Below are 17,500 nucleotides of genomic sequence, written 5' to 3'. Positions count from 1 at the left end.
TGCATCCATTGCCTTTGTGACCTGATCATAAAAGGCAATCAGGTTGGTCTGACATGACCTGCCCCTAATGAAATTGTGCTGGTTGCCCTTGAGCATCATCTCTGAAGCCAGCCCATCATAGATGTGCTCCTTGAGGATCTTCTCAAAGAGTTTCTCAAGGATAGAGGTAAGACTGACGGGCCTATAGTTGCCCGAGTCCTCTCTCTTCCCTTTTTTGAAGATGGGGACCACGTTAGCTATCTTCCAGTCATCTGGCACCTGGCCCAAAAACCACAAGCACTCATAAAGCCATGTATTTAATACAGACAGTTATAACCTAGAAACAAATATAGAAGTCTGAGATGTTTTGCTATCTATGAGATATTAGATTTGTTGTTCATTTGCTAATTTTATATGTAAAATTTTCTCTATGTAAAATATAGAAAAATACTGAACATCTGAACTTGCTGATAATACAATATACAATGTACTCACTTATGTATACTGGACAAGTGCATGATTCACTTAACTGAATAATAGGACGACAGTACCAGTTTGCTACCTTCTGTTTATATTGTGACAAATATTGGTTATTTTGTAAATCACTAAAATGCAGTTGTCAGCCCTAATTTTTGCTTTGTAGCATAATTGTGTTTCAGTTAAGTGCATAATTGGTGGAATAGAGTAGTAGTCATCAATTTTCAGATTTTAAAGCTGCACTAAACTAAGTTCTGTCAAATTTGAAGGCTGCTTATTAGAGATATAAGTTGTTCTGGAAAAGAAGGTAAGAGGCGTAAATGAGTCATGACAAGCTTAGCACAGGCTGTTCCTATAGTTAATAAGATTGTTTACATTGAGTTTGGGTAATTGCATAGCCTTTTTTGTGCCCTGAGGCCATGCACTTAAATAGAGTATACTGTATTTGAAGGATGTGCAACTGATTGCCAAGCCAATCTCACAGCCTGTCTCACAGTTAACTCTCTGCTTTCAAAGTGAGTAAAAGTTAGAAGCTTAATCCAGCAGTGTAGACTTCTGTCCAGGCTTTCTCTGTCTGATGGAAATGGGCAGTGCTAGACCATCAAATATGGTATAGGAATATAAAATCATGCATACGTGGGAGTTTACCATGTGTTCTTCTGATAGAGACAGATCGCACTGGAGGAAAACCTATCCCAAATTGTTTGCCTCATTTACTCTCATACTTTATCTTTCATGGGAAAATGTTTAACAGAATTGACATACTATAGTTTGCAGCTTTCATGTTTCTGAGAACAACTTAGATCAGAATGCAGGAAAAAAGGTCAGTTGACCAAGTGCAGCACATGCAATACTGTAGTAAATTTTAAAGTGCTCATAATCCACCAAATATAATCTAGGCCTATGTTTAAAAATAAAAAATGAAGAATGTAGATTTTCCATAGCTGAAATGCATTTTTATAGTAATTGAACCAAATCTCTGTTTCTTCCTAGAATATAGAGTATGCATGTAAAATACCACAACCTTTTCTGTTTGGGGGCATCGGGAAAATTGAATCTAACACATACAAGTGAACTTTGTTTATTTACAATAAATCAGATATCTTGATGCCAAACCCATCCATGGAAAATATTTTTATTTCAGACTTGCAGTTTATTATCAGTAGGGGGTCAACCTTTTTGGCAGGCATGCAACAAATTTGCCCCACACCCTCCCCAAGTGACATGCTGATCCCCTTCCCCTGCCCAATTTGTTGCTCTGCTTTTTACTTCTAGCCCTGTGCTCCCTGCCTGATCTGCTGCCCTGCTTTCTGCTTACTTCCCTGTGTTCCCTACCCAATTGGCTTCTTGGCTTTCTGCTTCCTGTGCTATCTGCCATTGTGCTGCTTGTCCCCTTCCATTATCTGCCATGTCAGCCGCCCATGTCACTTGTGGCACCTGTGTGCAGGCTGACCACCTCTTCTTTAGATCTTGGCTAGGGACAGAAGTTACACATAAGCCAGTTTAATTTATCAGAAACTGGTTTAAACTTATAACAGAACAGAAGCTGTTACACAGAACAGTGCACATGAACCAGTTTCAAAATGGCTGAAACTAGTTTAAGATAAACATGGTTGAATGTAGTATCAGACTTAACTGATTTGGGTCAAACTGGTTTATGGCACCAGACCCCTTCCTGGTTTAAATTAAACCAGAGTCCCCCAGCATCCCAGCATGCTCTGCAGCCCTGTGTGCTGTCTGCTCCAGAGAGCAGGGCTGGCCCCACCTCTCTTCTCCCTAGCCAGCCGGCTGACAAGTGGGCAAGGGAAAGCCCAGCTGAGATGCAGCCCAGTGTACAGTGGGGGGACAGGTGACTGCCCTCCCCAGGCATACCCCAGCTGGGGTCTGGAGCCAGGGAGGGGGTTAAACCCCCTTTCCCCATTCAAACTTCCTGTTGGCTGCAACTGTGGACTACAAATCCCAGAGGTACCTGGAAGCAGGAAGAAGTGATAAGCAACCCTGCAGAGTCCTGCTGCTGTAATTCTGCACTGCAAATCCCAGAGGCTTTGGGGGCAGCAGGAAGAGGAAGTGAACACACAACCAGAGAGCTGAGCTCTAGCGCCCCTCCCAGTTTATGGCCTGAGCCACTGCAGGCATTTGGCTGCATTTTCTGGATTAAAAGTAAAAGCCTGTTCACTTCTGTTTCAGTTTAATCTGTGTATTTTAGACTAACCTGCAAAGACTGAATTGATTCAGCCTTGGACTTTCGGACCATTTCTGTGGCTGCAGTTTGCAAGTACAGACAGCACTGAACACAGGATTGACAGGGTTTACTGGTGAAATGTCTAAATAATACTAGCCTAGTCTCATAATATTAATCTAAATAATATTAATCCACATTGTCTGCATTACTTTTTACATAGTTTTCTAGTTGGACAGAAGAAAAGCCAAATTAATTGTTGGTCAGCCTTTATGGAGGGAATAAAAGCCACCAGTTTATATATATCCATACATATTCACAAATATTTTTCCCAAGAAAAATGTCTATATTTGTTTACATTTTTAATTGTATCAGGTGCTAGAGGTTCTGATACAATCACTGCACTAGTATTATTCTTTTTGTAGCACATACTCCTGGTAATGGCTGGCTTGTCCCATTTGCATGTCATGTGTATTTGTATTGCACTGGAAATTAAATGCATATGTAAGTAGGGACCTACTTAAATCATGGCGAGACTAAACTCAGTTTTCATGAGTTGGTTGCAGCATAAAGGGAAAATTTCATGGCTATTTCCCAGATGTGCTCTGCCAGCCCCACCTCTCAATACTGATTGGTAGAGAGGCCCTGGTGGGGCAGAAGGCCAAGGGGGTGGCCACCATTCTGTCTGTTGCCCAGTTCAAAGTTGCAAATTGAGTAAATCCCTATATAAAAGCAGTGCTTTGAAGCCTACACTCTAGATACAAACATGTCAACTTCAATAGCAATCTTTATAGGTATTTTTATTCCAGGAGTCAGGGAGGGGAGCATTTTAATTAGAGTGGCTCCAAGAGCTGGTCTAATTAAAGTGTCCACCGCACCTCACGTATCAGCATCCCCACACTTCAAAATGGCGGCAAGGGTGCTTTAACTAAAGCTTGTTAAACAAGCATTAGTTAGATTTTCTGCACCACCAATTTCAAGTGTGGGGATGCTGACACATGAGAAGCAGAGGCTAATTAATGGAATCTGCTCCAGTGCACTATAATTACAGTGTGTCAGAGCACCCTCCCCGCACGTGTACAGGCACCCTATGTTTCTTCAAGGGGAGAATAAATGGTCTTATTGTCTTGCAAACTGTGGCATGTTGAAAGTGGAAAGCATAGTTTTTTCTCATATTAAAAGGTACCTATGATTTCCAGACCAGAACTGCATTAACTCTGGTTCACAGCTGTAAATTCTGTGGTCCTAACTTAAGCAAAGTTTCCTTTAGGCCATTTCCAAGATGGAATGGTGTCATATGATTGCAGAACAAATATTTTAATATTTACATTTAAGATGGGGGGTAGTGATCCAGACAACATTAGTCTGACTGCAAGCTTTTAGGACAAATTTTGAATGAATCAGTTATTGAGGGAAAGAATAATTTAAAAACGTGAAGATAAATATAAAATGGGCTAAAATTAATCTATGTTTGCCATAGTTACATTAGTGCTACAATAATGTGTTATCTTTCTTTATTAAGATAAGTGATTTTTTTTTCTAAACAAAGAACATGTGGTACAGCTCATGTATTTGAACTTCAGTACGGCACTTGCTGTACTGGAAATTATTAGTTAAGATGAAGAAGATGGGAATTAGTAGAAAACTGTAAGGTATGGTAAAAAAGACATGACTCAGATGAAGACAGCAATATGTAGGGTTGAAAAAAGAAGTATTAGACTGGAGTGAGATTACTCACAGAGTTTTTTAAGAATCCTTAAATCCTGGGAACATTATTATTTTCATTAGTAACACTAGCACAAGGAGCGTAATTGGAGTGACGAAATTTCTGATAGCATGAAGTAGAAGATACTATTAATTAAAAGAATGTAAACTGGAATAGGTTCAGAGAAGAGCTGCTAAGATAATCAGGGAAAGGGAAAGCCTATAAACGTGGAGGGGGTCCAGAGGAGGGCCACTCGTATGGTTGAGGGCCTCTGTGGCCAGCCCTATGAGGAGAGGCTGAGGGACCTGAATCTCTTCAGTCTCCGCAAGAGGAGACTGAGGGGGGATTTTGTGGCTGCCTACAACTTTATCGGGGCCACCAGCAGGGACTCGGGGAAAGTCTGTTCACCAGGACCCCCCTTGGAGTCACTAGGAACAATGGCCACAAGCTGAGGGAGGATAGGCTTAGGTTAGATATTAGGAAGAACTACTTCACGGTAAGGGTGGCCAGAGCCTGGAAGAGGCTTCCTGGAGAGGCGGTGCTCTCACCTTCCCTGGAAATCTTCAAGAGGAGACTGGATGGGCACCTGGCTGGGGTCTTATGACCCCTGCCAGCCCCCAGTGCTCCCTCCTGCCCATGGCAGGGGGTCGGACTAGATGATCTATCTAGGTCCCTTCCGACTCATTGATTCTATGATTCTATGATACAGGGGAAAACTAAGGCTAAGTCCAAATGTTCAAAAAGCCTGAGGTAGATTTGAACTGATTTATGAGGGTTTCTCCAAGTGGGCTAGGTGAGTTTGGGAGCAAGAGAGTCATGCTATTACACAACCTCCCCCACACTCCTCTCCCTCCCTGCTTGTAGCTGAGAGCTGGTTGGATGCACGATGCAGGGCTGGGGAGAGATTCTGTGAGAGCTTGACTCTGTGACAGCCCACTATATGCTCAGCTGTAGCAGCTGAGTGCAGCATGGCTCCCTGTGAGTAGAGCTAGCACAGGCCCACAATGGAGCCTGGGATGCTGGCAACCAGTGACCTAACATGAATCAATGAGTTGGAAGGTACAGAAGTTCAATAGATCAGTCTAACCTAAATTGATTAAGTCTAATACCAGTCTAATATCAGTCTGAGTCTATCTTAGACTGGGTTCTGCCATTTTTCGAACCAGTCTATGTTCCCTGAACTTCCATTCTGTTACAGGTATAGACTGGTTTCCCATCACATATCATTTTATGTGTAATGTCTGTACCTAAAGGATAAACATTTGTTTAGTTTATCAAAACAAAAGATGTCTGTCTCTAAATATATTGGTGAATAGACACCATGTAGGGAGAAGAGTAATTAAAGCCAGAAGACAGTGTTGGCACAAGAACAAATGGCCATAAATACACTTAAGCCAGTGAAATTCTAAAACAGCTTCCTAGTAGGAGTATTTGGAATTAAAAACCTAGTTACTTCTCAGATGGATCTTCATCAATTTATTAAACAGATAAATTACATGATTGCCTGAAACAGCAGACCACTGGACTTGATGATCCAGAGGGTCCCTTCCAGTCATGTTTCTATTGAACATAAGAATGCTCCATGTTTCTAAGGCCATTGTAACTGTCTTGATTAGTTATTACTGTACAACTAAGCCACATGATATTGCTAATGCAAATTTAAAATCTGATGTGGATTTTCCCACAGAAGAATCAGAAATTCATTTTCTGTACTCCATATTTAGAATTTTTTATTTAAGGTTGATTACTGTAGAATTTGCGGAAGATGATCAAAAACAGGGCCTATTTGTGTCAAAGTAATGGATAATCACAATGAAGTGCAATTGATTTGGGGAAAATAGAATAATACTGAACTGTGCACTGCCAAGCTCTGTGACAATTATGTTTGCTAATGTGCACATATGAACATACAAAATTGCCATCTTTCTGAATACTCATAGAAGCAACCTACTTTTATTCTTCTTTGCTTTATCTTTTAGTTGTGTGAAAACCTGACTTTTTCTGGGGTGTTGTTGTCCTGAAGAAGGACAGCTGATGCTCAAAAGCTTGTCTAACATCTCGCCTAACTGTATACTTGGTTCAACAGAATATAACACCCCAAAAAACTTTTGCTTCTCACTGTCTTTCTCTGAATACACAGACATGCTATACAATTTAATAACTGAGCTGGGCAAATGAAGGGGTAATATCAGATCTCTTGTCATCTTGATTTCATGGCATGTGGACATAAATTTATCCGAAAAAGGAAACCTTTAACTCAGTGAGTCACTGCATAAATTGTTGCTAAAATCTCTATAATTTTTGTATTTTTGCATGTTTTGTGACATAACAATAGCTGCAGACTATAAAGTTCATTCAACTTACTGTAGCTGAAATATCTTGCACTTTCTTCATTGTTTAATAAATATCCTAATCTTTCTTTTTGACCTTGAAGTCAAAATATCCTGGCCCTTCAACAAGGTTCTGAATGGTACTAACCTGAGAAAATGAGATGCTTACTGAAAATGAGTCTGTTACTTAAACAATGCCATTTAAAACTTGTTTAAGCAAAGGTGTTGAAGATTATGCTACTTAAATGCTCAAGAAAATATATACACCTCAAGCGATGAAATATGGTCGGTTCCCCCCACCCTGGACCAATTTTAAAGGGCTAATTTTAAGTTTAGCAAAGAGGTTTCTGTATGTGTGGAATTATGAATGTATACATTGCCTAATATCAAACAGATAGCAATGAGTAACGAGTCAGACCCACTCTCCATGGCTCAAGGAATCCATCTCCCAGGACTGAAAGCAGACTGCTGTGTTTGTGAGAAGACATGTCTGTTGCCATAGTTGGTCTAATAAAAGATATCACATCACCCAAAGAGCCTTGTCCACCTGTTGGCATATTAAGCATTCTAGGGGTATATTCAAACTCTCAAGAAAGGGCTATTACAGCAAGCTGGTGCTCAGAGAGGAATTCTGTGAATAGATGCTATGTATTCTAGATCATAGATAGCTCCTTTGGTGGAGAACACCTGCAGAATAAGGGTATAAACAAACATTCAAATCATCCAAATCATTACTTGGAGCCATTTGAACTGGAATCTGGTTCTGTTGCATGCAAATGTTCACATGGGCAACTGGAGGTAAGTAAGTGAGAGAGGAGGGTCTGATGGGATATGGGATATGGGAGGCTGGCAGGTCCAGGGGAAGTAGCCGGGCAGGAGAGGGATAGTAAAAATAGGCCAGTCAAGTTAGGAAGAAAATATTGAAACAGCGTAGCCCCCGGGCTGTGGTGAATGGCTGAGTATCTCTGCCCTGGGGCTGTGCTATGAACGTGTGCAGGCATTTGTTAGTTCAGGTCAACTCATTTTAGATTGGGTTAACTCAGACCAATCTAAAGTTGGTTCACCTTTAAGGTAAACTTTAGATTGGGCACTTCATATTTAGAGTAGTTAAAGCCCTGTAAATGCTTGCAGTCTCAGCCATTTAGAGCTCCCTCAGCTTGATTAGGGTGACCTAAATGTAATACTTGTATGTACCCTAAGTGACCAGGGCTAAGTAAAGACAGTCAAAAAGCCTGAGGCTGAATTGATTCAGTCTTCGTAAGTTAGTTGGATAGATTGAACTGATGAGCCACATGCTTGTGAGGAGTTTATGCCAAAACTAGTCCACCCACCCTGCAAAGCATTCTGGGATACTGGGAGACTATGAGTTAACTTGAATCTAGAGGGCATCTGGGACAGAAGTTCAATAAACTGATTTAACCTAAATCAGTTAAGTCTGATTTTACCTCCATCCAGATTTACCTTAAACTGGTTTCGTCCATTTTGAAAGTAGTTTTATGTGCACTGAACTTCCATTATGTTACAAATATGAAATGGTTTCTGATCGTTTACCTGATTTATGTGTAACGTCTATCTCTAGAGTGGTAGTTTCTCATGCCCATGTGGCTAAGGTAGAGGGGTATGGGCTTTTAATTAGCAGGTGGATGGTTTCCTTCATACATAAGTAACCAAACAGGATTTAAAAAGAGCTGGTCTCTTTTCATGAGATAAGCTTGTGGGCTTACCCGGTTTACCCAGATTGGCACTGACTTGAGGTAAGTTATTGATTAGTTTGTGTTTGTGCTTAGCAATATGCAAGAAACAAGTTGTAGGCACTGGGGACTGGACACAAAAGGGGAGTCTATGACAGTACTTATGTCTTCCACATGCAGCATGAAACTAACTCTGAGTTCCTGACTATGTGCAAGAATAATTCTGTTACCCTCCCCTGGCTGCATAAGTGCCCCATTATAGGAACAGGGAGGTGATGGCTTGTGTTGAGAAGGTGAGCTTTTTGATCGTTTGATTAAATCTTCAATGAATATTTTTGTTTAAGAGTGAACTGTATGATTTAACAAAAATATGCACTTGCAGGCAACGCTGTTAGAGATCAGCCATCTGGACTTCATAATCTAGCAAGTAAATAATTGGTCCCCACTCTGTGGCATCTATAAGATTATAACTGATCACAATAACATTTACAGAGGTGTCTCTTTCCTTCATCACATTTCAAAGACTCTGTTCATTTTGTTTTCATGTGTTTAAATATTTATTCTGACCTTTTCACCTTCTGGTATAACCTCATGGCTTTTTGGAGCTTCTAAACCAAAATATTCTGATGTGATCTTAATGGTCTCACTGAAAATATAAACATATTGAATAAACAACTCATGCAAAATGAAGGCCTGAGTCTTTGGTCACATTCTGGTGATCTCTTTTATCCATTTTAAATTGTCCATGAAGATAAAAACTGCTTTGAGATGAGCCAGCTGGCTTTTCAACCCCTCTCATCATAAATCACTCTCTAGCTAGATTTTATGTAACAAGTATCATTTGATTTAAAATACATTATCTGTTTAATTTGTAGCTGCTTCGGTCGGTGCATCGCCTGGTCTCCTTGGCCTACTGCTGCCTACCATTGGTGTCCTTGCCTACTTGGAATTCTGAATGTAGCTGGATTTATCTTGTCCTCCATGCAGTGCAAAGAACTCCCTTCAAACCTGTGAGGACTGCAATTCTTTTTGACTCCTGTGGCACCATCCTAAGCCAAATAAATTACACTTTTAAATTACCCTACTGATTTACTATGAACTTTAAGAGGACTGAGGCATCCAGGAACTCCTTCATCAAGTGAATCAACTTTTGAAAGGCTAAGAAATGATTTTTAACTTGTTCCAATATGCCTTATAAAACACTTATGCTGATCTGTGACAGTTGCATGATTCGGTCCAATGGGGCAAGTTACAGTGTTAAAATTCAATAACATAGGTTGTACAGTGAAAGTAAAATCACCATACATAGGTGCTTTAACTTTAATAACAAATTGTGAAATATAATAGAGATTGAAATGTTGATTGTATGTGGTAAATGTAAGAGTAACTACGTCTGTCTGTACTATCCTATATGTTTTGTGTACTGCATATTTTTGAATGGCCCCTGTCATCATTTATGAGATTCCAGGATTTTAGCGATACAGTCAAAGCAAAAACATTTCATTTTTTTTTTGGATCTTGTTTCTTTTTCCTATTTTTTTTCCTTCTTGAGGCTGTTGAATATCCTTTGGAAACATTTAGTCCAAAAATGAATGATAAGGACCTTTTATTTTAAGGCTATTTGGCAAATTTAACTATGGCTGCTAACAGTAAAGATAAATTGTAAGAATTTTCAGCACCTTAATGTTAGGGAGCTCCCTGTAGTTCAACATATTGTTTTGAAAACAGTGCTGCTTAACAAAATGTTGTGATTTTTTTAAAACAATAATAGTTTCTGTTTTGTCATACAGACAATATTAATGACATATATCATCTTTTATTCTATTGCTTTTACTCTGTTCAGAAAGTACCGTTTCAATTTAGATAATTCAGCCTTTATATTGATGGAGGTATGAAATGCCAGCTACAAAATAAGTGGCAGTTTTTTGGTTTGGCTTTTTGGTATTTTATTCAGATGTTGGTGTAGTATATTAGATATTTAAAAATGAAGTCCCATACAGGGTCAGCCATTGGAATAAAAAATGGTAGAATGTTTGTTTTTTTAAAACTTGAAAGATTTACAATAATAAGTTAAAGATATACAGGAGAAGGGCAAAAAAACAAGGTAGCTCAGTCAGAAAAATATAATTCTAATATTTACTTGTTATGCTGTAGATGCGAGGTGTTACCTTCCTTTCGTGAAGGCCTACAGTTGTGAAAAAGATAGGCTTTTTTTCCAAGAACTGGATATTATTCTACTATCCTTAGTGGTGTAAATAAGAGTTTTAAAGTTCTAAGACTGTTTCCCTGTTTCATATAATGCTGAAAGATATAAAGATGTTAATAAATAAAAGGCAAATCCTGAATGGTCTGTCGACTCTAAATATTAACTATTAAGTTTACAAAAGGATGGTTATTCTAATAGGAGCTAGGGAATGTTTTTGTTCTGACTGTGTCTACAGTGTTTATTTTTTAAGTTGTTAAAGAATTCCTTTAATTTCCCATGGTGTGCTGGGAATTTAGTTTGAGTGTGAATGTTGAAAAAACACAGTGATATTGAATCAGCTGGCTCAAGTAATAGTGCAATGTCTGATGCTTCAAGAATTATAAGCTTTGAATCATATTTTATTAGCACAACCCTGCTAGCTACTTAGAAATAGATTTTATCTTTTTAGAAATGATACTGTAGAGGTCCATAATAATACTATTTACATGAAGCAGGAATAGGCCTATTAATACTTTACACCCCTTTCTTTAATTTGTATAATTTTTGTACTATATATTTACATGTAAAAGTGTAGAGTCTTCATTAAGAAATATCAATAATACTGTTTTAGTTTAATTTTAACTATTTGTTACAAGATGAAACTTTTTTAAATAGGCAAAAGTGGTAACTTCCCAATGGAGGAATTTCAAAGTGTCAAATATTACTGAGTTTCATAAATTGTATAATTATTTGGAAGAAAAATGAGTTGTCTTCATGCATAAGAGAAACTAATACTCTGTAAGCCTTCTGTACAATAGGTTATGCATTTTGTTTTGTTATATTTTGGTTTTGGTTATTTGCAGTCTGACTCATTTTTTATATAATCTACAACCACAACTAAATCTTTTGCCAAATGCATGATTGCCTTTTACTTTTTTAATATGCGGTGTAAGGAGCAAAACTGGTTAGTTTCTGCATGAAAATGATCTGGAAGGTAAAACCACTTTTTAAAAATCTGCAATACAGATGGGCTAGGTTACAGCATCTCACATAGTGACCAGATAATTCCAGATTGTCATTGTTTCACTCAACTGTACAAATTTGACTGGGACCTTCAGTTTCAAACTGTTGTCAACAAAACTAACCAATGTATCATCTGCTTTAAAACGCAAGGTTCTTAATTAAAGTTTATATAGATAGACACATTTGTTGTTTCTTTATATTTCAGGAAACTTAATATAATTTGATACTGATGAATTTTGAATTGGGTTTTTTTAGTTACTTTTTATCATTTTTTTCAATTGAGTAGAACAGAACCATGCTTTGTCCTTTTTATGAATGACAAATAAATTATAAATGAATAAATGTATTAATGTTGCTCAAGCTACAACAGCTGTCTTTTGAATTAGACCTCGAAAAGTCATGAATAGAATTAAATGAGGTGTTTGCCTTTGGTAGAAAAGGACTGGACTTGATGACCCAGAAGTTCCCTTTTAGTCCTATGTCCTGTGTTCCTAGGAATTTAACAGGAGGTTATTGGACTTCTTGATTGCAGAATTTCTGCTTGGCTTTGGTAAAAAATGGGAGAAATAAATATATAATTACGTATCTTCAATAACAGAAAGTCTCATGAAAAATCTTCAGCCTCATTACAGATAAAGATTAAGCAGGAAGAGCAGTTTGTTCAGTGGTGTTTCCCATTCCAATAGATCTATTACAAAGAGTATCCATTCAATGAAACTGATCGGGCGGGACCAAATTTGGCAAAAATTAATGCCTTGTGCCATCTCACTGACTTCAGGAGTGGTCTTAAGTGTAATTGACCAATTTGTGCAGTACTAAGTGCCCCTTAAGAAGAAAACTCAACCTCTCTCAGGATCAGGTCTTGAATCATACAAAAGATGGTAATAAAATAAGTATCTCTACTTCCCAACAATACCGGGCACTATTACAGTTCTTTGTTTCCTTTTACTTTTCTTGATATTACTGCAAGTTGTTCATTCCCAACCAAGAAGGAGGAGCTGGCAAAAAGACATTAAACACTGGTGTATTTAAGTAAAAAATTCCTTCTTCTCTTGATCCAGAGTAAAATAAACAAATAACCCATTCAGTAATTATTTCAGAAGTAATTAACCTAGGAGCAGCTATTTTTCAGCTTGATAATACATATCAGGATAAAACCAAAGCTGCACGGAACTGGAGGCCTTTGCTGCTCTTGTTAGATACATTCTGCTTTGAGGGCTTTATTTTTATTTTATGATTCTTCTTGTCTAGCCAGACTTCAAGGTTAATAACAGCAGAAGAGGAGCCAAATACTAATGCCCTTGCAGTGTGAAGTGTCTGACTGAAGATCCAATCTCCAAGTCTTTATTTGTGTCAAGATGGTGTCAAGATTAGGTTAGGTTGTATTTCCTATTGAAATGATCATCAAAATACCAGGCGTCGGATATTACCTGGAGGTTCATTTCAATTCACTGTAGATTTTGAAATAGGTCCAAGAATTTTTTTAAATTGTGCTTTGATATATCTGATTAAGGGAAATTTGCTATAAACAAGTCAGGCAGAGTAAATTGCTACAAGTTTTAGCCTTTGCATGACAGTAAACAACATATCACCATTTAGTGGAACATCTATACCTGTGCTAGGATATCAAAAACCACAGAAGAATCTTCAATTTTATTCACACAACACCAGTGGCCTGCACAAATAGTCCATTCATTTCCCTGAGTTTCTTCCAACTGCCTTATTTCTCTGTTGCTAATTTCTCTACCTTTGTCATATGACATTTTTTATTTTTAGGACAAGATGATAAAAAGTGGAATCATGAAAAGGTCCACAAGTTACATGAACAAAAAATGCAAAAAGGAAAAAAAAATCCTATATTTAATAGAAGGAAGCATTGTTTTTCATTTCACAAGCTGTATCTACATGAGATGATGACTGTACAGTAGCTCATTACTACTGTGCAGTAACATCGTGTGGCAGGAAGCATGACATGACACACAGTAGTAATGAGCTACTGCACAGTCAGCATTACCTAAAAGCCATTCAGAGACACTACTGTGCTCCGGTTATTGCACAGTCATTACTGTTCAGTCACATGTATACAGGTACTAAATGACAGCACAGTAACAACTGCATAGTCAGCATCTCATGTTGATGCAGCCACAGTGTACTAATTTATTTTGTTCCGTTTTGGGTTTGCCTCCATCTGTTGTAATCAAGTCTGTACTACAGGATGTCTTGGAAATCATGTACATTTCATCCTGAAAACACCAAAGAAACACTGTTATTTAGCAGTCAACTGCAAGACTCCACCTAGCAACATTTATTGAATGATCGTGCCCAAATGTTGACGAACTGACTTAAAAGAGAATGAAGGTCATGTCAATGCTTGTCTACTTTACTTTACATTGTGGAAACAGCTGGTACAGAAGATTTAGCTAGTGTTTAAAGTCCATTGGTAGCTTCATTTTCACTCCATTTTAAAAATAATTCTAGGTATAGCAATGAGCCAAAAATGAACCATTTTCTTGGGACCATCTCCATCTTGGATGTTTAGATTCAAAACTTAGAAGGTCCCAAGAAAATGGAGCCAAAGACCAAAACAAAATCCATTCTGAATTGTGTCTGTTTTACACTTTGTAAATTGTCTCTTTTATACTATGTAGAACCAATGTCATTTTAAAAATTATTTTGTATGGAAGAAATGCTACTGTTTTAAAATGATACCTTCAAAATATGCTGGGGTTGGAAATGAAATTATCTTGTATCACATGGCCATTAGGAATATGTTAACTAAATGAGATTGTTAACTTGCTAATTTAATTGACTGCATCTTAAGCTCCTTATGGAGGATCCTTCTGAAATACAGATGCACACCAAAATTTGTCACGATTCTCTGCCTGCTCCATGACGCTATGCAAGTGGTGGTTCTCAGTAATGGGCCTATCACAGATCACTTTGAGGTTAAAATAGGAGTTTAGCAAGGCTGCATCCTCACTCCAACACTCTTTTTAATATTTCTAGCTGTGATGCTACATCTGACCATCAACAAGCTTCCATCTGGAGTGGAGCTAAACTAATAAATGGATGGTAAGCTGTTTGAGCTCCAGTGCGCTGATGATGCTGGAGTGTGTGCTTACTCAGAAGCAGACCTTCAGGCAATCATTGGTGTCTTTACTGAGGCATACAAGAAAATGTGACTGATGCTTAACATTCAGAAGACTAAGGTCCTCCACCAACAAGCTCCTAATGAACAGTCCCCAGTTCTGGTAATCCAAATCCACAGTGAGACTCTGGAGAATGTTGAATATTTCCTGTGCCTTGGATGCTCTTTCTCACAAAAGGCTGACATTGACAAAGGAATCCAACATTGCCTCAAATGTGCAAGATTCCACCTAGCAACATTTATTGAATGATCATGCCCAAATGTTGACGGACTCACTTAGAATGAATGCTTGTCTACTTTATTCTCCATTTTCCACGTTGTGGAAACAGTAGGTACAGAAGATTTAGCCTTTGTATGCCTGAATAAATGAGTGTTCAAAGATTGTGATATCAAATCCAAAACCAAGCTTATGGTTTATCAAGCAGTCATGATCCCCACCTTGCTGTATGGAGCTAAGACATGGACAACATATAGGAGATATCTAAAGTTGTTGGAGAAGTATCATCAACACTGCCTGCAGGAGATTCTTCAAACCCAGTGGGAACACAGACACATCAAGGTTAGCATCCTTCTGCAAGGACACACCATGAGTATTGAGGTGATGTTCATCTGACATAAACTTTATTGGGTCACCCATATCATCTCCAGAATCCCAAAGCAAGTTTTATTTTCCTAGCTCAGCCAAGGCATATCCTCAAGAGAAGGGCAGAGAAAGCACTTCACGGACGTCCTCAAAGGCAACTTTAAAAAAATTTAACGTTGATGTCAACCTGTAGGAGACTATCATCCAGGACCACCCGAAATGGAGGAAGAGTCTGCTGTAGGGATTGGATCTCAGTACTTTAAAACGTCCCAACAATATCAGGAGATGAAAAACAGGAGTGGCAGAAACAGCATGTCGTGAACCAAATCAAGAATCCAGTGCCACCAACTCCATGTGGAAGTACATGTTCAAGCTACAGTAGAGTCTATCAATCATAGATAGGCCTCATTAGCCATCTTCAGACACACAGATAAGACAGTCCCGGAAGACATTCATTCTTGACTGTGAGGGATTGTCAAAATAGTCATTTTCAACTAAATTGTCCATGGCCTTCTTCAGCTTGGAACAGACAAAGAGCTAATAAGGCGTCCCTTATTCCTCTGCTCAGCCAGACAAAGGCAGAGTCTGGTTGCAGAAGGAGACTGCAGGCTCAGTAGTCACTTCTGCGAATGAGCAAGTGAAGAAGAGCAGGAGCCTCACTCTACCCCCCACACCTGACCTGTTGAACAGAGTAGCTGCTTGGGGTCCCAGGGGAAGTAAGCTTCTCCCCAAAAAGGGAAGGAGTAATTTATTCCTATCCCAGGGAAAGCAGGATATCAGGGAAGAAACTGTGCCCTGAAAGTCATCCTCTGTTCTCCTCCAATTGTGGTGCACCTACCTATGCAGCACCTCTCACTCAGGACAGGTGGTAAAATGACAGCACTACAATTTGTTTGCATTCAATCTGCCTTTGAGTGTGAAAAAATTACCCTCCTTAGCCAATATACCTATGCCAGCAAAACTCCTGTTGTAGACGCAGCTGTGCTGACAAAGGAATTATTTTGTTAGCTTACTTTATGTGATGTGGGGAAGTGGTGTCCTGAGGCCACATCAACCCTTGGGACACCTTTGATGTAGTAATAACTTTCCTCTATTCTTCCCAGTCTTTTGCAATCCTTGTACAATCAATCAAGTTTAATCCTGTCCAGTCTGTGACGCTAGTGGTCCAGCTTGCCCTAGGTCTTTGTCTTCTTTGCCTGTTCACACCACCCTCCAGGATGGTATTGGCAAGGGTGCTGAGCCTTCTTATTACATGTCCAAACCACTGCATCTTTCTTCATCTTACAATTTCAGGTAAGGGTTCATACTGGCTGACTTCGTCTGATTTGATCTTTCACAGATTTATTGTTCTATGTGTAATGTAGGGTATGAATAGAAGTCTTCTGAAGTACTCGGTTTCAAAGGTCTGAAATTGCTTTTTCAGTGCCCTAGTGAGTCCAGGTCTCACAGCCATAGAGACTTGTTGAAATAACAACAGCATATAGTAGGTAGAGTTTGATTTTCATTGTAATTTTGCTGCTAGTCCAGATTTTCTTCAGTTTTTCTCGTTTTCCAGTGACAATGGCTATTCTTGTTTTTACTTCTTTTACTTCTTGTATTGTGCCAGGGTATATTCTATTATTTAAAAAAATGTTTCTCCTAACTTTTGTTCAATAAATTCCATTACAAGTCAAACACAGATCAGCTTGGCTACAAACAGTTTTCCTGCAGTCCTTCCAGCTCCTTTGCACACCAGCTCATTACTGAATGTTGTCCAAGAGCTCTTGACATTGCTTTATAGCACCTCCCCTGGTACCGCATATGTATTCTTATGGCTGAGAATAGTAGAGAAGAGAAAAGAGATAAACATCTCCCAGCATCAGCACTTAATACTAGATTCAGCATAAAACTCTTAACAACAGTTGTCTATTGGACCTGAAAAATTAGAGTTCTCTGCATGGGAGTGGAGATAACAAACTTTTCTTCATGCAACAGATAACACTATGGGGGACTCTAAATATTAGGTCTGTGCGAAGCTTCAGTAGCTGATTCAATTGGGCGGAGATTCAACCCGATTTGGTGACCAAATCTCCAAATCCAACTCAAACTGGGAGACCAATGAAAAGGTCCAAATTGAATCAGAAGCCTCCAAATCAATTCAGAGAAGATTTGGCACTGCTTTGGAGATTCAGCCATAGACTAAACAGGCAACTGACACAGC

At 38.8% G+C, this 17,500-nt stretch overlaps 1 protein-coding gene across 1 annotated transcript in view; it reads left to right on the top strand.

The window, feature by feature from the left end:
* CNTN1 (contactin 1) overlaps nucleotides 1-11,747 on the top strand; it is a 271,994-nt gene extending 260,247 nt beyond the window's left edge. The window contains exon 23 of the mRNA XM_019543375.1: nucleotides 9,237-11,747. Coding sequence (XP_019398920.1) covers nucleotides 9,237-9,316 — 80 coding nt within the window. The 3' untranslated portion in view covers nucleotides 9,317-11,747. The remainder of the gene's footprint in view (nucleotides 1-9,236) is intronic.
* The last annotated feature ends 5,753 nt before the right edge of the window (nucleotides 11,748-17,500 follow it).

Source organism: Crocodylus porosus, unplaced genomic scaffold (genome assembly GCF_001723895.1).
Source record: "Crocodylus porosus isolate Cpor-Errol unplaced genomic scaffold, CroPor_comp1, whole genome shotgun sequence".
In the NCBI taxonomy this organism is placed as follows: domain Eukaryota; kingdom Metazoa; phylum Chordata; order Crocodylia; family Crocodylidae; genus Crocodylus; species Crocodylus porosus.
Note: the sequence above shows the minus strand (reverse complement) of the source record. Positions and strands in the feature narration are given on the sequence as shown.